At 39.8% G+C, this 23729-nt stretch overlaps 2 protein-coding genes across 5 annotated transcripts in view; one reads left to right on the forward strand and one right to left on the reverse strand.

Moving 5' to 3' along the window:
- Positions 1 to 20780, reverse strand: LOC101003274. Of its 4 annotated transcripts, XR_002522956.2 has the most exons (4): positions 20564 to 20780; positions 19883 to 20000; positions 17010 to 17188; positions 14330 to 15599 (listed from the first exon to the last, which is right to left on the reverse strand). XR_002522956.2 is itself a non-coding variant. In XM_021940225.2 (2 exons), the coding sequence occupies exon 1, from the start codon at positions 19387 to 19389 to the stop codon at positions 18898 to 18900; it is 492 nt and encodes a 163-aa protein (XP_021795917.1). In that variant the 5' UTR covers positions 19390 to 19417; the 3' UTR covers positions 16733 to 17188; positions 17717 to 18897. The 4 variants fall into 4 exon arrangements, 1 of the variants encoding a protein (XP_021795917.1); XR_002522957.2 differs by lacking the exons at positions 14330 to 15599; positions 19883 to 20000; positions 20564 to 20780 and adding exons at positions 1 to 2634; positions 17717 to 18367; XR_648536.4 differs by lacking the exons at positions 19883 to 20000; positions 20564 to 20780 and adding an exon at positions 17717 to 18367.
- The window catches only part of PURA (purine rich element binding protein A), an 11284-nt gene continuing 7080 nt past the window's right edge, over positions 19526 to 23729 (forward strand). Inside the window, exon 1 of the mRNA XM_009209221.3 lies at positions 19526 to 19629. The gene's annotated coding sequence lies outside the window, so the exon portion shown is untranslated. The remainder of the gene's footprint in view (positions 19630 to 23729) is intronic.

A 23729-nucleotide genomic window follows, 5' to 3' on the forward strand; every position in this document is an offset into this window, starting at 1 on the left:
GGTCTCAAAATAAAAAATAACAATAAGATAAAATAAAATAAAATAAAGGAAAATAATAATACTGCACTCATACTCCTGATACAAGGAGATTTAAACATGGCTTTGACCATCTTCATCTATATTTATCAGGCACTTGAAGAACATCAGGGAAAGCTATTCTAGGAATAGAATAATAATAATCAAAGGTAAAATTTATTGACTACCTACTATATTCTGGGTACTATTCTAAATGTTTTATGTGTATTTAATCATGTATGCCTTACAACAACCCTATGAAATAAATCTAATTATCATCCCCACGTTACTGAGGCTCAGAAAATTTGTGATTCTTGCCCAAAAGCCAGAGCTAGCCATGATTTGAACCCAGACATCTATAATGTCTCTGCACTTAGCTAATCGTATAGTAAATAATCTAGAGTAAAATAATAAACATGAAGAAAAAACTCTGAGGAGTCAAAAGAGATGTCAAAAGTTTTAAAATGTTTTTCATTTTGCCATAAGGGATTCTCTTGGGCTAAAGAACTATTGACTTTTTATTTTAGGCACAATTTTAACAAGTGTGTCAATGGTTTTCAAATCCATGGGAGATGATAAGGACAAATAAAAATGCTGATTTCGAAGAGAAAACTTAAGAAGGAAGGGACAGCAAATTGAAAACACTGACAAAAATACCAAAACACACAGTAAGTATGGGCCTCTTTAAGATAATGCAAACGCACTTACCTACTACAATAGCCAATGAGGATATCACTGTGGTACAGCATAAATAACTGCCACTCCCAATAACTACCCTGAAGTCATCTATTAGAAGTAAATGATGTATTTTAAAAGTCAACACTCTGTTTAAGAGAGGGTCAAGGTCCAGAGGGTCAGGTCCCTCTCCCAGAGAAAGATTCCAATTAAAATAAACCTGAGGATCCTAGAAAGATCCTAGAAAGGATTCTAACCCAGCAAATGGGAAGTTCAGAACTCCCAAGGGAGATAAACATCTTCTCAGATAATTTCTTACTGTCTTGTTGGACAAGATCAATTAAGAGGACATGAGTTAAGAGGAACCCAGCCTCACACATTGTAGAAAAATAAGGACTGAAATAATCCTGGTCCTTTTTTTTTTTTTTTAGAGATGGGGTCTTGCTATGTTGTCCAGGCTTGTCTCAAACTCCTGGGCTCAAGCCATCCCCTCAAAATGCTGGGATTGCAGGTATAAGCCACCGTGCCCAGTCAAGACTGGTTCTTTAAGTTAGAGAAAACTTCTCTCTTCTGCTAGGAAGATAATATTGGCTGCCTTGAGAGGAAAAAGATGCTTCTTTGTTTTAATCCAACGTAGATGTAAGAACAAAATCTGATAAAGGTATCGTAACTAAATAAAAGCTACTGAGAAATCTTACTTAAGAATAATGATGCAAAATAGTAACTAAAATACTAGCAAACAAAATTCAGTGACATCTTAAGAGAATTAAACACCAGACCATGTGAGATCATATCAGGAATGCAAGGATAGTTCAACATTAGGAAACTTATTGTGACAATCACATTAACAATCAAAAGAGAAAAAGTATATTACCATCTCTTTTGAGTGATTTATTGATTCATTCATCCCGACAATTATTTATTAAGCACCTACTATGTGCCAGGTGCTATACTAGATGCTTGGGATATGGCAGTGAGTCAAAATTGAAAAAGTCTCTGCCCTCAAAAGCTTACATTTTCATCAAGAGAGCTATACAACAAATGATTACACAAATAATAACATCTGGTAGTATAAGTGCTATGAAGAAAATAAGGCAGGCTAAAAGAGAATAATGGGAAGGATGCTATTTAATATAGGTAACTAGGGAAGGCCTCTCTGTTAAGATTATACTTGAGCAAGATCTAAAGGAGGTAAGAAGGTTAGCCAAGGGAATATCTGGGTAAAATCATTCCAAGTAGAGAGAAAAGCAAATGCAAAGACCCAGAAGTGGGAGAGTGCTTAGCATTCTCCTAAGGTCACTGAAATGGCTGGAGTAGAGTAAGCAAATTGGAGACCAGAAGAACACAAGATCAGAGAGGTGGAGGGCAGAGCAAACAAATCATGTATGACCTGGAGGCCATAGAAAGGACATTGGCTTTTATTCTGATTGAGACCTATTATCACTAGAAGGTTTTGAATAGAAGCATGACATGATCTGGGCTCTGTAATAAAAAGACTGTTCTGACTGCTAGGTTGAGAATAGACTCCAGGGGCAAAGGTAGAAGCAAGTGACAAGATAGGAGAATGCTGTAGCAGTACATGTAAGAAATGATGGTGGCTGGCATCAGGATGGAGTAGTGAACGTGGTGAGAGGTGGTTACATTCTAAATATGTAATGAATTCTATTATACTATGAAGCTGCTGATATACATGAAAATATTTAATCTGTATCAATTCAGTTTCTCCAGAGAAAGATCCTCTTATCTCCTCTCTAGAGATAGCAACAGTCTGGCTGCTAGCTTTCTGAAGCTGGGTCAGGAAACATGCATAACATTCTGCTTAGAGTTCAGACATTTATGTTTTTATATCATATCCTTGTTTTCATACCCATTCCTTAGAGCCTGATATACCCAAGTCCAGATCCTTTCTACTTCAATTTCTCCAGAGAAGACACCTTCTGTCTCCTGTATGGGGAAAGAGAGGAAAGTGTCTATTTGGGGTGGGAGTAGGAGTAAGGATCTGGGTTCTATCTGATCCTTATATAGACCTTTAAATAATCCAGCCCCTTCCCTCCTTGCACATATACGTCATCTGCTGTGGCTTTCTGAGGTTCCATAAGACAAATTAGTGTGTTTCTTGCTGGTGTTCTCTTCCTCTGCAGTACCTAGGTTTGAACTTCTCTGCCTTGCTAAGTCATTTTTCATTTCTCCATCCACTTTTAGCCTTCATATGTACTATGCCTTGGGGTTAAAGATATTTCCTAATGTCATTGAACATGGAGTTTGTGTTTTTATTTCTTGTCTTCCTCATACAAATACCTTTAAACATGTTAAAATATGCCTAATTATCACTCAAATTAGAAAACAGCATGCTACAACTTTAATAAGATGCTACTTTCCACCAACAGATTAGCAATCATTTACAAGGTTATTGGCAAGCTTCAATTGCTTGCTGGCTGTTGGCTGGAAAACTCAGTCGTCTGCCATGAAAACCTATCCATAGGCAAGTTGCCTGAGTATCCCCAAGACTAGGAGGCTGACTTCCCTCAGAACGAGAGAAGAGAGAGCTCAAGACAAAAGTTGTAGTGTTTCTTAAAACAGCTTTTTAAAGATATAATTCATACACCATACAATTCATTTATTTTCAGTGTACAATCCAATGGCTTTAGTATATTTAGTTTTGCATCCACCACCACAATGTTAGAACATTTTCATTACTTCCAAAAGAAACCCCATACCCAGCCATCACCCCAAACTGTACCTCAACCCTAGAGCCCTAGGGAACTACCAATCTACTTTCTGTCTCTCTGTATTTGTCTATTCTGGACATCACATATAAATGGAATTATACAATATCTGGTCTTTTGTGACTGACTTATTTTATATAGTATGTTTTTAAGGTCTAACCATTTTGTAGCATGTGTATTTCATTTATTTTTATTAGGTGCTCTCTTTTTTTCAGTCTTCTAGTGAAATTTGTTTTTATTTCTACTTATATATTCAGATTTTTTTTTTTTTTTTTTTTTGAGATGGAGTTTTGCTCTTGTCACCCACGCTAGAGTGCAGTGGCACAATCTCGGCTCACTGCAACCTTCGCCTCCCGGATTCAAGTGATTCTCCTGCCTCAGCCTCCCAGGTAGCTGGGATTACAGGTGCCCGCCACCACGCCTGGCTAATTTTTTGTATTTTTAGTAGAGATGGGGTTTTGCCATGTTGGGCAAGCTGGTCTCAAACTCATGACCTCAGGTAATCCACCCACCTTGGCCTCCCAAAGTGCTGGGATTACAGGTGTGAGCCACCATGCCCGGCCCAGATATTTCTTTCTCTCACTTTTCTAGATCCAAGAAAGTCCTGGACCCTCTTGGCTCAGGCTCTAGGTTAATACTCCCTAGCTTCAGAAACAGTTCCCTTTAGAACTAGCTGAGGTTCTAGGTTGGTCTGTGATTCCTGGGTCCTTGCAGTCTTTTACAACCTGATCTTGGCAAGTGACATACCGCTACTACTGCCATGTTCTGTTGGTGATAGAGGTGGGAGACAACTACACGAGGGTGCATAGGAATCGTTGGGGGCCATGATGGAAGCTGCTACTGTAATGAGGATGTGGTCATGTTGCAATCCATGTTAGAAGTAAAGGCTTAAGCTCTGGCTTTGACCCATCTTATAGATCACCACTTACAGAATAACAAAAACAAACAAAAACTCACAAACACACACTGCATGATATAAAAGAAGAGTCCCCACTTAGAGGGAGCTTTGGCAGGAGTCAGTTTTGCTTCAGCAGCACCTGATGTCTCTTAATGAATATACAAGTAAATATCCACCTTTATAGGAAGGAGGAAATGGGGTTTAACAACCTACCTGTAAAAGAGAACATTGAAAGAAACCAATGGCTGATAGCAACTTGACTAATTACAGAGTTAGTTGTATAAATAAAGTTGAAAAATACTCACCTGGCATAAATGTATTCACCTGATGAATGATTACTTCCAAGAATAGCTATAGTACCATACAGGAGAAAGTAACTACAGCTTACTTATGGTTTGTTCATGGATATTCACTCAGTATTTTTGTCAGTCAACAAATATTAATAGTCCAGAAGGGACTTTTGGACTCAATTAATATTCTCCAGTGCCCCTTTGGGGTATGACACTATACTTAACAACACAATACAATACAATACAATAAAAAAACAGAAACATAATACAAAACAATACAATAAAGAAACAGAAACATAAAACCAACACACAGTCGCTTCCTTCAAAAATCTTTCATTCAAAATCAGGAAAAAATAGACAAATTACAAAACGGTATTTGTTTTTAAGGAAAATAAACACCAGTAGTGATAAAAGTTCATCTTAAAAATAAACATATTGCTATTTGTCTTGAATCTCTTTTTCCATCTCCATGTATTTTTATTGATGAAATTGTTTATATACAAAATGGCCTTTTCAAGTAAAAAACATACTTTAGGGTACAATGTAGCAGCACCATCTGTTTGGGCTTATTTTTCCTATTAATGTGTGTGGGTCAATTCAGCAGATAACAGTGATGAGTATTTGGGGTTTTGAAATTTCACTGACAGATTAATTTGTGTTGCATCATGTAACCATGTCAAAAGAGGGTAAGTTGAATCTCTTTGGAATATATGGTTAAAATATAGAGGAATGCAGGCCCAGGCACAGTGGTTCACGCCTGTAATTCTAGCACTCTGGGAGGTGAGGTAGGCAGATCACTTGAGGCCAGGAATTCAAGACCAGTCTGGCCAATATGGCGAAAATCCATCTCTACTAAAAATAAAAAATTTAGCTGGGCATGGCGGCACATGCCTGTAATCCCAGCTACTTGGGAGGCTGAAGCACAAGAATTGCATGAACCTGGGAGGGGGAGGCTGACATGAGCCATGATTGTGCCATTGCACTTCAGCCTAGCAGCCCTAGGAAACTACCAATCTACTTTCTGTCTCTCTCTATATATATATCAAAATACGCAAAGATATCTTTACTAAACTTGGTTTAGTGGAAACATTCTAGATCATCAGATTGAAGGAAGCTTTATTTTAAAAAGTTTTGCAGATAGGTATATAAGCTCAAGACCAGATTAATTTGTGATAGTATAGAATAGTAAAGAATCTAATTTTACATATTTCCATTTTGTAGACTATTAATAAATTTTACAGTGTGTACAATTTGGCATCTATTTGCAAGATCAACTTAAAAGCAGCATTCAAACAATCCAGTTAGCAGCTTCCAGCCCATCTCAGTTTTTACATCCCAGGCAGAAACTATCACACAAATAAATGGTTTTCACTCAAGGGAATTCCCAGGAACAGTAATGTCAAATCAAGCTGTAAGCTCTTAATATATAAAGGAAGAGGAAATTTACTTTAAGTAAGGATGACTCTTTCTTCCACTATATAAAAAATAGACAATACCATTTTACCCTCACTAGATTAGCAAAAATTAAGAAGTATAATAATACCAAGCATTAAAGAGTACATAGAATTCTTATACACTATGAGAGAGAAAAAACTATTTGGCATTAATTATCTTACAAGGTTGAATATTTGCATACTCTACAATGCAGCAACCCTACTCCTAGGTGGAAACACTTGCATATGTTACCATGAGGCCTGTATACTATTTAGAGCAGCAGTGTTTAGAATAATAATTTTCAAACGCCTGGAAACAATCCCTCCCCAAGTATGTATCAACAGAAGAATAAATTGCAGTATATTCACACAATAGAATGTTAAATAGTGTTGAAAATGAAAGAACTATCATTGTATAGAATAATGTGGATGAATCTTTGAAATGAATTCCAGGAAACTATACATTGGATGATAGCATTTTTATAAAGCTCAATAGCATGCAAATTAAACAACATGTTGTTTTAGCATTTTTGTGATGAAACTAAATTTTAAAAAGAAAACTGCAAAGGAATAATAAACATAAAATTTAGGATACTAGTTTTCCATGATGGCAGAGGGGAAGAGTACAGGAGAAACACAAAGAAGATACACATTACTAGGAAATGTCCTAATTCTTGGAGTGGGTAGAGGTTCATGAGTATTCATTATGTTATTAAGTGTTATATTTAATATGTGTGTTGCGTATATCTTTTGAATATATTAAAAAGTAAATTTTGGGCTGGGCATGGTGGCTCATGCCTGTAATCCCAGCACTTTGGGAGGCCGAGACAGGTGGATCACCTGAGGTCAGGAGTTCAAGACCAGCCTGGTCAACGTGGTAAAACCCTGTCTCTACTAAAAATACAAAAAATTAGCGGGCATGATGGTGAGTTCCTGTAGTCCCAGCTACTCAGGAGGCTGAGGCAGGAGAATCACTTGAACCCAGGAGGCGGAGGTTGCAGTGAGTCGAGATCGCACCATTGCACTCCAGCCTGGGTGTTGTGGTGAGACTCAAAAAAAAAAAAAAAAGCAAAATTTTAAGATATTGGTCAAATTCATCCTCACCTCCTCTAGGTGAAAAATAAGAAAGCTGATTTTTACTCCGCATGTAAAGAAATTAAGGGTGGCATGGCCCTATCCTCGAATAGGAATGAAATAGAGAGTATTTTTTTTTTTAATTATACTTTAAGTTCTAGGGTACATGTGCACAACGTGCAGGCTTGTTACATATGTAGGAATAAAGTGTTTTGTTTGTTTGTTTGTTGTTTTTTTTTTTTTTGAGATGGAGTCTCGCTCTGTTGCCCAGGCTGGAGTGCAGTGGCCGGATCTCAGCTCACTGCAAGCTCCGCCTTCTGGGTTTACGCCATTCTCCTGCCTTAGCCTCCCGAGTAGCTGGGAATACAGAAGCCTGTCACCTCGACCGGCTAGTTTTTTGTATTTTTTAGTAGAGACAGGGTTTCACTGTGTTAGCCAGGATGGTCTGGATCTCCTGACCTCGTGATCTGCCCGTCTCGGCCTCCCAAAATAAAGAGTATTTTTAAGGGACTAATCATTCAGCTGGAGCCAAGAGAATGTAAGTGAAATTAAATCCACGTGAAGTAAATGGGATTTTTTTCCTCCCTAACATGCTAATGGAAAGTGCAGTAAACTGAACCTTTTACCTGCCAGTAAGGAAATAAATTGGGATGATGCAGAATGGAATCTCGGCATCACTAGGTGAAGTTAAGATTTCCAGAGATAAAAGGAGCAGGAGAGCTGGGGCACAGTGGCCCATACCTGTAATCCCAGCACTTTAGGGGGCCGAGGCGGGTGGATCACCTGAGGTCAGGAGTTCAAGACCAGCCTGGCCAACATGTGAAATCCTGTCTCTATTAAAAATACAAAAAATTGCCAGGCGTGGCAGTGGGCACTTATAATCCCAGCTACTCGGGAGGCTGAGGCAGGAGAATTGCTTGAACCCGGGAAGCGGAGGTTGCAGTGAGCCGAAATTGAGCCACTGCACTCCAGCCTGGGCAACAAGAGCAAAACTCCGTCTCAAATTAAAAAATATAATAATACAAATTTTTTTAAAGGAGCAGGAAATTTTTTAGAAAAACTGGAGTCCAAATAGAATACCTAGGAGAAAATGAGGGAAAACACACAAAGGCTAAATGGATTAATTCATTTATTCAACAAATCTGTTTTTAGCATAGACTCTGCGCCAGGGAGAGGGAAAGGGACTGGAGTCATCAAGATAATTAAGTCACAGTCCCTACACTCAAGGAACTCACACTGTAGTAATCAGGAGGCCCAAAACTGAGAAAAGGGAAGAATACTTGGAGGTTTTCAAGAACAATGCAGTTGGTGAGGAAGAGGACAGTTTTAATCTTAGGCCAGAGGATAGTAATATATGGGAGCCTAGACACCACAGTGTCTTAGTGCTTTATCCTCTGTGAGCCTGCAATACAAGAGGGGGCGAAGAGGGAGAGAGAACACTTGTGCTTGGCTTGGACCTGGAGAGAAGGACAGAAAAAAGCCATGCTGCAGGCAGTGGGAGTCCACATTTATTGAGTTCTTACTATATGTCAGATACTCTTCTAAATGCATCTTATGAATTAACTAATTTAATCCTCATAATATACCTATGTGCTAGTTACTATTATCATCCTCATTTGATAAGTGAGGAAATTGGGGCCCATAGAGGTTAAGTAATTTAATTTGCCCAAAGTTTCATAGGAATCTGAAAGCAGAGTTTTGAATCCAGGTGATTAGATTACACAGACCCATGTTCTTGACCACCACACTGAATAGAGGAGGGATGTTCTAAATAAAAATTAGGAAAAACAGAAGATTTTCAAAAGTTGTTCATCATACAAATTCATTAATGTGTGCTCTTATACAATCGAGGTATATTGTAACTATTAAATTTGCACACCCAAAACATTGTTACACCTTGTGAATATCACTGGGTGTGTCTCAAAAGTTTAGTACTGGATCCTATAGGAAGATAAAATGTTGCAGAGGAACTAGTGGAGAACAGCTGTGTCTCTAGTCCTATGAGAAAATCTCAGGTTTTTTTTGATTCCTCATGAGATAGAGGCAGAAAGTTACCCAAGATAAGTCTTAGCAAAGCCTCCAATTTGTCATATAATAAACTGATATACTTTATAGCCAATCTTAATACATGTACATATTTATTCAGTTTCTTTTTTTGCCTTCTCAGCAATTTAATAACAGGCTTGTTGGCTAATTTGGTCCAGCATTGTGCTTATAATAAAGTAACATTGATGGGTTGGGTTTAATTCCCTTTTAGCTCTGGTGGTCATGTATTGCACCCCTAACCTTAGCAAACATGAGCTGTTGAGTGACCTCAGAGAAACTGTGTTTGGCTCAGAACAAGTTGATCAACGTTATACAAAATATAATGCTTTACATAAAGTGTGTCAGAACTTTCATCTTTGTATTCAGGGACAACGCATTAATTTTCACAGAGAACAACACACGCGATTTGTTTAATGTCTACAATAGATCTCTGAGACAATCAGGAATAGATACTTGGAAAGTTCAATATCCTATACTCATTCAAATTGACCCTACTACTTATATTACACAGGCATATTAGTCTTTGACAAACATCATGATCCTGTACATACTCAATTCATCTTGCTTTTAGATAGCCAGAAATAGCTAAATTAAAAATAAAAATGGGCTGGGATCAGTGGCTTACGCCTGTAATCCCAGCACTTTGGGAGGCCGAGGCGGGTGGGTCACCTGAAGTCAGGAGTTCGAGATCAGCCTGACTAACATGGAGAAACCCTATTTCTACTAAAAATACAAAAATTAGTCAGGCATGGTGGCACATACCTGTAATCTCAGCTACTTGGGAGGCTGAGGCAGGAGAATCACTTGAACCTGGGAGGTAAAGGTTGCGGTTAGCCGAGATCACACCATTGCACTCCAGCCTGGGCAATAAGAGCAAAACTCCATCTCAAAAATACATACATACATACATACATAAGTAAATAAATAAAAATAAAAATAGGCCGACTGCAGTGGCTTACACCTGTAATCCCAGCACTTTGGGAAGCTGAGGCAGGTGATCATGAGGTCAGGATATCAAGACCATCCTGGCCAACATGGTGAAACCCCATCTCTACTAAAAATACAAAAATTAGCCAGGCGTGGTGGTGTGCACCTGTAGTCCCAGCTACTCAGGAGGCTGAATTCAAGTGAGGACAATCACTTGAACCCTGCAGGCAGAGGTTGCAGTGAGCCGAGATTGTGCCACTATACTCCAGCCTGGGCAACAGAGCGAGACTCCGTCTCAAAATAAACAAACAAAAACACAAACAAACAAACAAACAAATAAATAAAAATAATAGAATCTTTCGTTTTTAAAATTTATTTGTTTAGAGACAGGGTCTTGCTCTGTCACCCGGGCTGGAATGCAGTGGTACTATCACAGCTAACCCTAACTTTGAACTCCTGGGCTCAAGCAATCCTCCCACCTAGCCTCCCAAGTAGCTAGGACAACAGGCGTGCACTACCACATCCAGCTATTTAAAAAAACAAAACAAAACAAAACAAAAACTTCTTTTGCTGGCCGTGGTGGCTCACTCCTGTAATCCCAGCACTTTGGGAGGCCAAGGCAGGAGGATCACGAGGTCAGGAGATCGAGACAATCCTGGCTAACATAGTGAAACCCCGTCTCTACTGAAAATACAAAAAATTAGCCAGGCGTGGTGGTGGGCACCTGTAGTCCCAGCTACTCGGGAGGCTGAGGCAGGAGAATGGCGTGAACCCAGGAGGTGGATCTTGCAGTGAGTGGAGATTGTGCCACTGCACTCTAACTTGGGTGACAGAGCAAGACTCCGTCTCAAAACAAACAAACAAACAAACAAAACAAAAAACTTTTTTTAGGGGATAACATTTCACCAGGTTGCTCAAGTTGGTCTCAAATTCCTGGGCTCCAAATATCCTCCCACCACAGCCTCCCAAAGTGTTGGGATTATAGGCGTGAGCCACCATGTCCAACTTACCTCAGTTTCTGATTGCTTATGGAAGAACCCTTACCTAAGGGCAAACCAATGAAAATAAAATCAATTCCAACTCAAAAACACAGATTTAATATGCCTAAAACAAAGTGATCTGAAACAAATAGTGTGACTCATTAAGTGAGAGAAACCTACAGGGTTTCACTTAACAGGTGCTTCTGCTCAGCAAACTAGATCTACATTTTCAAAATTTTATTTTTTAATTGACACATAATTATATATATTTACGGATATATAGTGATGTTTCTATACATACAAAGTATAATGATCAGATTAGGGTAATTAACATATTTGTCATTTCAAACAATTGTCTTTCTGTTGGCAACATTCAATATCCTCCTTCTAGCTATTTGAAACTGAGTGTTACTGTTAACTATAGTCACCCTACAGTGCTGTAGGACACTAGAACTTATTCCTCCTATCTAGCTGTAATTTTGCATCCTTTAACAAATCTTTCCCTATTCTCCCTTCCCCCTACCCTTCCCAGCCTCTAGTATCCTCTGTTCTACTTTTTACTTCTGTGAGATGAACTTTTTTTAGCTTCTACATATGAGTGAGAACATGCAGTGTCTAACTTTCTGTTCCTGGCTTATTTCACTTAACATAATGTCCTCTATTTCCATCCATGTTGCTGCAAATGACAGGATATCATTCTTTTTTATGGCTGAATAGTATTTCATTGTGTGTATAAACACTACATTTTCTTTATTCATTCACCTGTTGTTGGACTTATGGGTTGATTCCATATTTTGGCTATTGTGAATAGTGCTGCAATAAATATGGGGGTGCAGCTGTCTCTTCGATATACTTTCTTTTGGATAAATGCCCAGTAGTGGGATTGCTGGATCATATGGTAGTTCTATTTCTAGTTTTTTGAGAAACCTCCATACTGTTCTCCATGGTAGCTCTACTAGTTTACATTCCTGCCAGGATAGAAGAGTTCCCTTTTCTCTGCATCCTCATCAGCATTTGTCATCTTTTTTGTCTCTTCATCCTAACTGGGGTGAAATGATACCTCATTGTGGTTTTGATTTGCATTTCCCTGATGCTTAGTGATGTTGAGCATTTTTTCATATATTCCTTGGCCATTTATATGTCTTCTTTTGAGAAATGTCTGTTCAGATAATTTGCCCATTTTTAAACTGGATTGTTTGTTTGCTGTTGAGATGTTTGAGTTCCTTGTACATCCTGGTAGATCCAAATTTCTGATGTGATCTGACATCTGACAAAGCCACAACAGTAAAGCAAGTGCCTCATAATTATCCAAAGATATTCAGAGGAAAGGAAAAAGATGATGAAAGCTAACGTTAGCATGAAAACTTATCAGACCAAGAATGAGGATAAGTAAATCTCCAACTTCAACTGGAAACAGAAATGGCTGAAATTAGAGCAGGAACAAATAAAATTTTAAAAAATATTGAAAGATACCAATTTGTAAATAAAATGTAAAATGTTGATGTCTGGTATTTCAAAGTAGATGTAAAAATCATGCTCTTGGAAAGGGCTGATACTCAAAACTTCTTCAAAGAAAGTTAAATATAAATACTACAGGCATGCGGTGGGGGAAAGGGGAGGAGAAGGAAATGGCAGAGTTAGTTTAGATTGTGCAAGTTGTGGAGGAAGACTGTCTGGGTTCTAGCTCTGCTATTTAGTAACTGTGATTTGAGCAGGTGTCTTAATCTCTGCATCTCAGTGTTCTCATTTATAAAATGGGAATAATAGAATTTACTCACAAGGTTGTTGTTAGCATTTTATTAGCTAATATATAAAGAGTGCTTATGCAGTGTCAGTATACAATAAGAGCACTATATAGCATTATACTTCTAAAAACAATATATCTAAAGATTAACAACGATAACATTTAATCAGAAAATCAAGAAGAAATCTGACACAGATCTACAATCCCTTATCCAAAATCCTTGGGAACACATGTGTTTCTGGATTTAATTTTCTTATATTTTAGGGCACAATACATTGTATTATCTGTATTTTACTTAATGTGTAGCAACCCTTCATCAAACACACTAACGTTTCTACAATGAAATGTATCAGTAGTCACACTAAATGGAATACTTTTTTTTTTTTGAGACAGAGTCTTGCTCTGTCACCCAGACTGGAGTGCAATGGCATCATCCCGGCTTGCTGCAACCTCCACCTCCCAGATTCAAGTGATTCTCGTGCCTCAGCCTCCCAAGTAGCTGGGACCACCGCACCCAGCTAATTTTTGCATTTTTAGGAGAGATGGGGTTTCACCATGTTGGCCAGGCTGGTCTCAAACTCCTGGCCTCAAGAGATCCTCCTGCCTTGGCCTCCCAAAGTGCTGGGATTACAGGCATGAGCCACCGCACCTACCCCATAAAGGATAATTTTAAATAGATTCATGTCAGTTCAGATTTTGCCACTAAATGAATTAAGAAATTTTTTTGTATTTTGGAATTACAGATAAGGGATTGTGAAGCTGTATCTGTAGCGCCATAAATCTTATTTATTAAATAATAGAATAATCATTAAGGGAAATATACAGCAATAATGATATTAAATGAAAAACTTTTCTGAAAACCTAATGAATACTCAGAAAACCTAGTTAGTTTCTTTTTCACTTAAGAAAAAACAAAAAAATGTATATATAGTTGTCATACAGGATGTTACTTGGCTTACACTTGTGTGACTTTTTGTGACATAAATTGTCCACAATGTCTCCCTGGAACATCTCCCTGTATGTTCCCATGACTGACTATTTCAGATCTCTGTTCAAATGTTACTTCTTCAGAGAGGCTTCCTTGATCACTCTATTTAAAATACTCGGTGAGCAGCATGTATAGACACTTTCACATACAATCACACAGAAACTCTCTTTCCGCTTTCCTATTTTCTTCTTCTTTTTAGCACGTATTACTATCTAACATTGTATTATACATTTGTTTATTATCTGTTGTACATAGACTGGAAACTCTATGACAGCAGAAATTTCATTTTGTTCAAGCATCTAGAACAATATCTGGTAAATAGACATTTGATAAATATTTTCAAAACATGACCCAAGAAAATAAGGCTGACTGAAAAACAACAAAGGATTCCAAGAACTAGTCCTAACATAGCAGGCCATACCTACTTTCCAGAAGTTCAAGGCCAGAAAAAAAAAGAGCCATCTAAATACCAGATGTAACACGTTTATGTAAGATGTCTATTTTTACAGTAATATAAAAAAACTCATCATATACATACTTATTAAGTAAATATTTCCTATCTAGGAAATATAAGCTAATCATTACATTTACTTTATCTTAAATTTTATTTTTTATTGATACAAAATACTTGTACATAGTTTGGGGCTACATTTAATAATACATTCATATAATTTGTAAAGATCAAATCAGTGTAATTGGGATATCTATCATCTTAAATTTTTGTTTTGTTATTTGAATTATTCTCTTTTAGCTATTTTGAAACATACAACAGATTGTTATAAACTATAGCCACCCTACTGATTTATCACTATCAAACTGTATATTTACATTAATCAACCTCTCTTCATCCCTCTTCTCCTCTCCCCTTCTCAACCTCTGGTAACCACCAATCTACTCCCTGTCTTCATGAGGTAGGTGCTGGGATTACATGCATGAGCCACTGCACCCAGCCAGGATTTCATTTTTTTTATGGCTGAATAATATTCCATTGCATATGAATCAATTTTCTTTAACCATTCATCCACTGATGGGCACTTAGGTTGATTCCATATTTTGACTATTTCAATAGGACTTCATTAAACATGGGAGTACAGCTATCTCTTTGATATGTTGATTTCCTTTCTTTTGAATATATACCCGCTAATGTAATTGCTGGATCATATGGTAGTTCTACTTTGTTTTCAGAGGCACTTCCATACAGTTTTCCATAGTGGCTGTACTAATTTACATTCCCACCGACAGTGTATGAGGGTTCCCCATTCTCCACATCCTTCTACCAGTATTCATTATTTCCTTTTTGATAAAAGCCATTTTAACTTGGATGAGATGATATCTCATTGTGGTTACATTTACATTTAATAATTAATTTTGAGTATTTTGTTTGAGTATTTAAGTAGACAAAAAAAGTATGCTCAAAAGATAAAAATGATTACTATAACACAAAATATTAAAGAAATAACTGACTTTACATTTTTCACTTGGAGTATTGTCTTGATTTCTTCCCCTGACACATTTTAATCACCACAGAAAGAAATCCCACTGACCTTCTTCATCTAATTGCAAAGTGCTACTGCATTAGGTTATAAAAATGGCCTGGATTAGCCTCAGAAGGCACTGGTGTCTGGTTGTATATATGTACAGCAACACGTTGCATTTAAAAGTAAGCAAGCAAAGGAGTTTTAGAGCTACCATAAAATATGCAACAAAGTTCAATAGTGCTATCCAGTTCAGATACACCCACTCTTTGGAAAAACTCAGCTTTCTTCTCCATCTCTAAGTTCATCCACATGTTAGTTCTGACATCTGAATTACATTTAAAAACAAGGAAAGAAAATAAAGGTGCAAATAAGAATTTAGGTCACACTCTGCAAAAGTGTCAAGAATAACTACCATTTTCAAATTGTCATACTTGTAGCCTACAAATTTACATTTTGCTGATTATGGTAAATGTAAGACAACAGTATCATTTCAACATCTGTTACTTTTATTTTGGTATTTTATTCTTGCCATTACTCTTAAATGACAAAGAAAAATATGCTTCAACAGTACTTAATGACTTTCAAACTGTTATCCCAGATTCTATAAGGATTTTCTGTGAGAATTACTTGAAAAAAATAATGGAAATTGAGATTGTATACATTTTCTATAGGAAGAGGACCCCTTGGAATAAAACAAATTAGCACACACATCTGGCTCAGGTGCTGTTAACCAATGATTCCAGAATGGGAGGAGATGGGTCAAAAAGATGAAGCCAGACAACTGATACTAAAAAAGATCAGAGACTCATAGTTACATAAAATTTGACAAATGAGATCAAGTTTAAATAATTACTGGTCCCTTTGCTCTCAAGTTATTGTTTAGTGAGTTTCATCTGGATAAACACATTTTGGTGGTGGTATAGTTAGGAGGATGAGAAATGATGTTCCCCAGCTTTATCCCCTCAACAGAGAAGGTTCTGCTTACCTGATTATGAAAACCAATTCAATATCATGTTAGCATTTAAGGAGTAAACTAAAGAATTCACTTTAACTACTCCAACATCAACAAAGAAAAAGCTGTCCTTGCTTAAAGCAAAAATTCAAGATTGCTACTATAGTCTGTTTCAGTGCACATATCAACTCTACAAGTCTCACACTTCTGACCCTTGTCTTCAAGTCCCTAAACTGGAATAAAACCAGATAAATGCCTGACGAACCACTTCGCACCCTAAACACGTGCAAACTTTGTTCAACAGAACATTTTACTGCCAAAATGGAGTTGGCAGAAGTTTGGAGCAAAGGCCCCCAGGCTGCATGATTTGTTGGCACCAGAGAGCTTAAAAATCTTAACATAATACTGCAGAGTTTGAGTACTACCAATTTGCTTGAGACTCCTCCTCCAAGTTTGACTTGAGAACGATGGAAGCTGCCATGAAGAAAGACTATTAACACTTCATCCTCTATCCAGAAATACTTTTATTTCTCACTCCTGATTGTCATACCTCTATTCCTTGGTGGTTGTACTTACATGGTAAATCAAATGGAGACTATTTTGAAATGCATATAAATTCAATTGTATTGGGTTGCTTGGATAAAGGGACACAGTGAGAACTACTATAAATACACAAAATTAATTATGACAAAGTTCTACTTAGAAAACACTTGATCCAAATAACCCCCGTATATCACAATTTCTTAACCTAAAAATGTGGGAGAAATTAAGATATAGAATTACCTGTAAATTGCTACCGTTTTACATTTGGTTCAGCTTGTCTTCTCCCTTCTGTAAGCCTGAATGATGGCAGTTTATCTTGGATGTGAACAATTTAGGAAAGCCAGGAAAGAAGCCACGTAGAGTTCTCTTCAACAAGGGTCAACAATAAAGTCTTACTTGGAATTTTCATAAGCTTGATGCTGTTAATTAGGAAAAACTGCATCTGAATTTTAAAATTACAGTTGAGTACAGGCAACTATACAGTAACTTCAAACCTGTAAATGCTTGATAAATATGCAGTACTGAGAAGGGATGGTTTGCTTTGGAAGATTATCTTGTCCTATGTTTCAATAAAAGACAAGGTTTAAAAAGATGCTACTTGCTCCTCAAACACCTAAAAAACTTTTTTCTTGAAACTTTCTAACGTTTTCCCTCCGTAGCTCCATGTATTTTATTAATGTCTCTGATAGCCTTTCTGTTTTTCCTCTAGAACCTCCAAGTTTTCTAATTCTCAGCTATGATTTTATATCATAAAATCACCAGCTTTTAATCTCCACAATACAGTTGGAAACATTTAGGACAGAATATCCTGTAGGATATTAAGTTGCAGAAGACTGTACTTCCAAGGATATTTATATAGTAGTGCTGCCACCTAAAGATGAGGTGAATATAAAGAAGCAATTCAAAGGAAATGACCCATCACCCTTAAGCCAGTCTCATTTTCTCACCTCCAGCTAGGAATTAATAAGCATGATGTTGTTGTTGTCGTCGTTAACAGGGAAGTTGAATTGTTTCGCAATAACTTATTTCTGAGCTCTAATTCTCCGTGGCAGAAAATTTCACACTCAAACCTTTTCTAGCCTCTGCGATTCTTCTCAGCCATCAGGCACTGCCTACAATACTAAAAGGGGGCAGCAAAAGATACTTGCAAGAAAACAATTGAGAGATTTCTGGTTTACTGAATAAAGCAGGCAATAATATACCTTAGAGTTTTCCCTCTATCAGTAATAGACTCCTCACAACGCTGAACAACTGACTTACATTTTGATGACTCAGTTTTCATCTGTAAAATGGGATTAATTATACCTTAGTCCTACTTGCCTCGCAGGCTCAACTAGATATGCTTTTAGAAAAGGTCCTCTAACAAGTGAGTTTAAAAGTCTACCATTGCCTAATAAAGGGTGTATCTGCAAAGTAACTTCAAAACAAAACACAGTTAAATAGGTTGAGGCAATGATTAAGTTTTCCTAAATCACAGTTGGACTTCTCGGAGGTCTATTTAAATACTGATAAAGATGATAAAGGCAGTTTTTATTTTGCTGCAGTTATTAGCTGATCCACGTTCCATCTACGTACTCACTGTTGCAGGATGGAAACGTGACAGCATAGAAAGCGAGGGAAAGCGTTACCGTGCACCAAAAATCTTGTCTAACTTGATACGATTTCAAGAAGACTGTCTTAAAGGACATTTTATAATTTCACATTTAGCCCTTGCATAGAAACTTATGAAAATTAACTTTTACCCTTTCCCCCTCGGCCCAAGGAAGTCGCATTCCCTCCAAGGGGCCCGGCTTCAATATATTACACTGCGTGGGAGGCTGGGCATCAACCCCACGCCTCCTGTCAAGGATTCCCGGGGCCAGAGCCTGAAAAGTGGTCTAGCCCCTCTTCTCTATGTTAATTCTCTCCTTACAACCCCTCTTGGCGGGTGTCTGAGGGCCAAGGTGAGACCTTCCCGGGAGATGAAAGGCCTATTGCCTCCTCAGAGACACGGGCGGAGTTGGGGCGGGGGTGCGGCGTGATCGGGCGGTAGCGGCAGCCGCAGCGATGCACAGGGCCCTAAGTTGGAGCTGGCGCAGGCCCTTCAGGGTTCTATCCCCGCCTGAGCCTGGCTTCAGCCTTCAGAAGCTCAAAGAGTAATAGGTCCTTCTGGGGCGCTGCGGGCGGTGGGTGGAGGAAGTGTGGGCGGAGAGGCCACAGACAGCCCCCTCCTCAGACGCGCCTCAAGGCCTGGGCGGCGGAATGTTGACGCGCCCGCAGCCGAGAGGGCGCGCTCACGCGCGAGGGGGGCGGAAAGAGCGCGCTCGGCGGCCGCCGCGGCGGCAGCTAAAACCGAGGGACGCGAGAGCGAAGGGCGCGAGCCACGGAGTTGGGAGGAGGGGTGGGGAACGCGGAGCGCGCGCTGACGTCGCCTGGAGTCACGCACGGAGCGCCGGGTTACGCGCCGACGTCTGGCTGCCACGACTTGCCGTCGGCGGCGGCGGCGGCGGCGGCGGCGAGCGGATCCCGCAGGGGAAGGAGGAGGAGGGAGAGCCAAGGGGGCTGTGAGTGAGCGGGAGAAGCAGGGTGTGAGCCGGACTTGCCCGCGGGAGGGAGAGCGAGCGAGAGCCGAGCCAGCCATCCGAGCCGCCTCCTCCTCCTCCCCTCGGCGTCCCGCCCCCGCCTGCCAGCCCGCCCTCCTTCCTTCTTAGCCCGCACAGCCCAAGTGAGGCGCAGCTCGGCTAGCGCCGCTGTCCAGGACAGGTGTGCGCGCGCGCGCCCTCCTCCCCTCCCCCTTCCTCGCGCCTGCCTCGCGCGCGCCCTCCCTCCCGCCAGCCTGCGCCCTCCCTCACCTGCGGCAGGACAGCGCCCGCCCGCCCGGGTAAGCCCCTCGCGACCTTCCCTGCTGCCACTGCCACAGCTCGAGGTGCCGCCCGCCCCGTCCCCTCTACTTGCCCTCTCAGCACAGGAATAATTATAGTACCATTGCAGACATCCCCGCACCCTCCCTCTTGGAGACCCAGGCGGTGCAGCAACGTTCTCCCCCACCCCCCGCAGCGAGAAACGAATGAACCCCCTCCTACTTCCAAAAGAGAACAAAATAACACGCCCCTTAAGAAAAGAGACGATCCTACCTCCGCAGGCGCTGGAGACCACCAGTGATGCGTTTCCTTAGCAATCCCTGAGCCCCATTTCCCCTGGCCGCCTTCGCCCTGGGGCCTGGGACTGTGCGCTAGACGTGGCTGACACTCCCTGCACGGCAACAGTGGAAGGAGGGAGAGGAAGGAGAGTTCTATAACCCAGGCTTCACTGCCAACCCCTCCTCTGTTCGGCTGCCCCCACCCCACCACCACCAAATGCATACAGCCGCCCAGGATGCGTTGTAAAAACAAAACAAAACCAGAAAACAAAACAAAACAACAACAACAAAAAAACCCTTTGGTGCTGACATCGCAGATGAAGCCAGGCCCAAAGATGGGTGGCCCGAACAAGGCATTTTTACTGCCCCACAGCGCTGGGTCAGCTCCACAGCTCCTCTGCCTTTGTCCGAAGGCAAAAGGAACGGATGTGAAGCTGAGGGGTCTTCTCTGTGAGCGGCGGTGGGACCCGGAGGCGGGCTGTGATGTTTGTAGGGGAAGGCACCCAACCAATATATCTGCCATAAACCTGAACTTGGGTTGGAGAGGCCCAAGAGACTGGCTGGGGTAACTCTGGTTCGTAGCTGTCTACCCCGGAATAAATGCCACCTTCCTTTCCGCGGTGTCGGCGGGACCCTCTGTTGAGGGTTCTAATTCGTTTTGGTCTGGGCTCCTTACATTTCTGGCCGGCCAGGCGCTTTTGGACAGCTTTTCGCAGCGGTGTCTATGTTTGTGTTCGGTGTCCTTGGAAGGGAGGTCCCAGAGCTTTACAATAGGCTGGATTTGGTTTGACATCTTTTGGTGGACTGTCAAAGGGGAAAGGAAATTTTTGGATTACTTCAAGATCTCCCACCGCCCCCGCCCAACTGACGTTTGCGAATTGCGGCTTTGGAAATTGAAGTGTTGACTAGAGTGTGGAGAGAGAGTTGCTGATTTCATTGCTTTGAGTACTAGTAAAACCATTTAAGTATCAGCCGGAAGGGAGACAGCTATTGACATTTACATCGGTTCTGTTTGGACCTTTGGAGTACATAAAATGTCGGGTTCTCTGAATCTTTTATCGAATTTAGAATGTCTGCTACGTTTATTTAACTCTTCTGCAAATGCTTAAAATGAAAACATTTTGGAAATGCGAGGATTTTTATCAAGTGGATTGTTCTCTTCATATTTTAAATGTTTACTTCATATCTTTATTCCTAAACATTAAAATAGCATTGAAGAGGCATGATTTTCAAGATTAAGTGAACTATAGAAAAGGGATACGCTTTTAAAGAACGATCTGGGAAATGCTGTTACTATTAGTCGTTGTTGTTGTTAAATGTTAAGATTTATTTGAGAGTTTCTCAATTTTTTTGGTAGATAGTCATGAGAAGAAATGGCTAATTCCTCCACTTTGAACATTTACAGTATAACATCCCAGTTAGTTTTAATGATTTGGGTATTGAAGATAGTTGTCTGGTTTAAGATTGGTATTTAACCTAAGTATCACTTGAAAACACAAGCTCTAATGTTCATTATTTTGGAAATTTGTGATTTTGTAAAATATTAATCAACATATTGTTTCTATTAGGAGCTCTATAATCAAAAGGGTTTACTACCCAGAGGTAGACAACTTCTTTCCAAGTCTATTTTACAAATGTGTGTTGATTTTTACTTTATAAAACCAAAGCTGAATTAGATTATTTCAGAATCACTTGTAGTTCAGGCTGAAGAAAATTAAAGCTTTTTTTCCTTTTTGTTCTGCCTAATGTCTATTTCTTTGCGCACAATTTTTTGTTGGTAAGAGTTTGTTAAATACATAGAGACAGGGGGATTAAAAATAAAGCAGTCTCTATTCTCTTTAAAATGTGTCTGTTGTATTAATAATAAAAGGGCTCAAGAAATCTAGAGACATTGTCTTTAAAATGTAAGCATATTTTGAGGAGAAAGGAAATGTTTACTTTTTCACAAGTTTTTCATTAACATGAATTTTTGCTGCATATTAATTTGCTGTATATTTCGTTTTCCTTTTGTCTTTCCTACATTGTAATGAAATTATACATTTAGTTTTACAACTATTTGTTTTACAGTAACAAATTCAAACATCTGGATACTAGAACAGACTTTTCATTCACGAAGTTAGTATATTGTTTAGATAATTAACGAATGGTTAGAAGTCTTAAAATCCACTTATTTTCTAATGACTTTTCAGTGTTAAAATGCAAATATAACTATGAAGTTTTATTTAAAGTTTAAACTTTTTGTTTTAAGACTTTTGGGGAAGTTTATGTTCATTTCTCCCAGATTGCCTTTTAAGGCTACTGTACACTATAGCCCAAGGAAAGCTGCCTTTCACCTCCTTAGTCTGAGAAAAAGCCCACACTTACAGGCTTATTCTGAAATTAACTCTCGTTTCAGTAGTGAAAATATGCTAAAAATCCTATTTATCACTGAATGATTTTGGAAATGGCATTGTTTATCTTGTTTGCTTTTTAGATACTCTTATAAAGTGGGAGAGAAGCTGGCATATAAGGGCAAAAGTTTTATACATATATAATGAATAGAATAAAATAAATACGTATTTATGTGGAGAGATCTAGGTCCCAGTCATTTGCTGATTTGAGCTTAAAATTCCCAGTTTAAGTGTACAAATGATATTCAACTTGTGTTCTGTCTAGAAACTTCATCAGTTGCCTCTGCGCTGGGGAACTAAGAAGTCAGTTCTTGGTGGCAGTCACTTTTTCAGAAAAACAGGGCACTTCCAAACTCAAATCACTTCGGAATCCCTGTATATAGACGTCTAGGACGGAGGGCAAGAAAATTTAGACTGGAAGTTGGGATAGGAAGGCGGGCAGTTTCGAGTCTTAGTCTTCCGTCCTGGGGGCAGCAGTCAGCACAGAGGAAAGGCAGGGACTGGCAGGGGGTGGGTGGGGCCCTCATCGTATTCTTGTTGGCCTTTTTGCTGCCTTGAGTTCTCATTAGGGAGCAGGGGCTTGGTTTGACTCGAGGTAAACTCTTGAGGAAGAGCAGCAGCCCTTCTAGATCGGATTATACCAGATCTTAGCCTCAGTTTACAAGTGAAGCGTAATGCCCCACACCATTCTCTGTGGAGAGCCTGCTACTCAGCCTTTTTGTCCCTGGAGAGGCTGGGGTCTATCCAGGGTCCTGATTACTACTGTTTGAGTCTGGAGGAGCTACTGCTTCTTCACACATGTATTTCTGTGCAGTTGAAAGTGCTTCAAAAGTTCCTGTGTTCCTTTCCCAATAGACTTTGGGACAGGGGAGGGAGTGCAGAAAAAAATCAGCACGGAAAGAGTACTACAGGGTACTAGAGGTTGCCCCCCAAATAAGGGGAAATTCTTTATGGGGCCCAAAGACTAGGTTTTTCATCTCTTGGTGTGGGGCCTTCCCTTCAGAGAGCCATTTCAGGGACCACTGGCATAGGTGGGTGGTTCTGAGACGGGTGCACAGGACTGTGCCTGTTTGCTCCTTGGTGGCCAGGTGCTTCTTGTTTCTTTTCAGTGGGAAGTCGCAAACTTCAGCCCAGGGCTGAAGCAGCTAATGCTGAGTAGAATGGGGCTCTTGCTAAGAGAAAAAGGAAGCTGTGAATGAATACTTAGCAGGCAAGTTTGTTCAGGAGGTGAAGGGATATGGTAAGGGGGCTTTGAGGGTTCAGGAATCAAGGCTTATTCTCTAGGCTGCTCTTGGTTTCTTGATCGTTAGTCCACTCTTTTCTAGGAAGCTGGGCAACCATATTCCCAGTTGTCCCTCCGGCTAAGAGTGAGGGAGGCAAGTCTTACTTTTGGGGGAAGAAGGAGATGCTCAATGGGAATAGAACCCGCAAATGGAATAGGTATACTTTTCT

Source organism: Papio anubis, chromosome 5 (genome assembly GCF_008728515.1).
Source record: "Papio anubis isolate 15944 chromosome 5, Panubis1.0, whole genome shotgun sequence".
Classification (NCBI taxonomy): domain Eukaryota; kingdom Metazoa; phylum Chordata; class Mammalia; order Primates; family Cercopithecidae; genus Papio; species Papio anubis.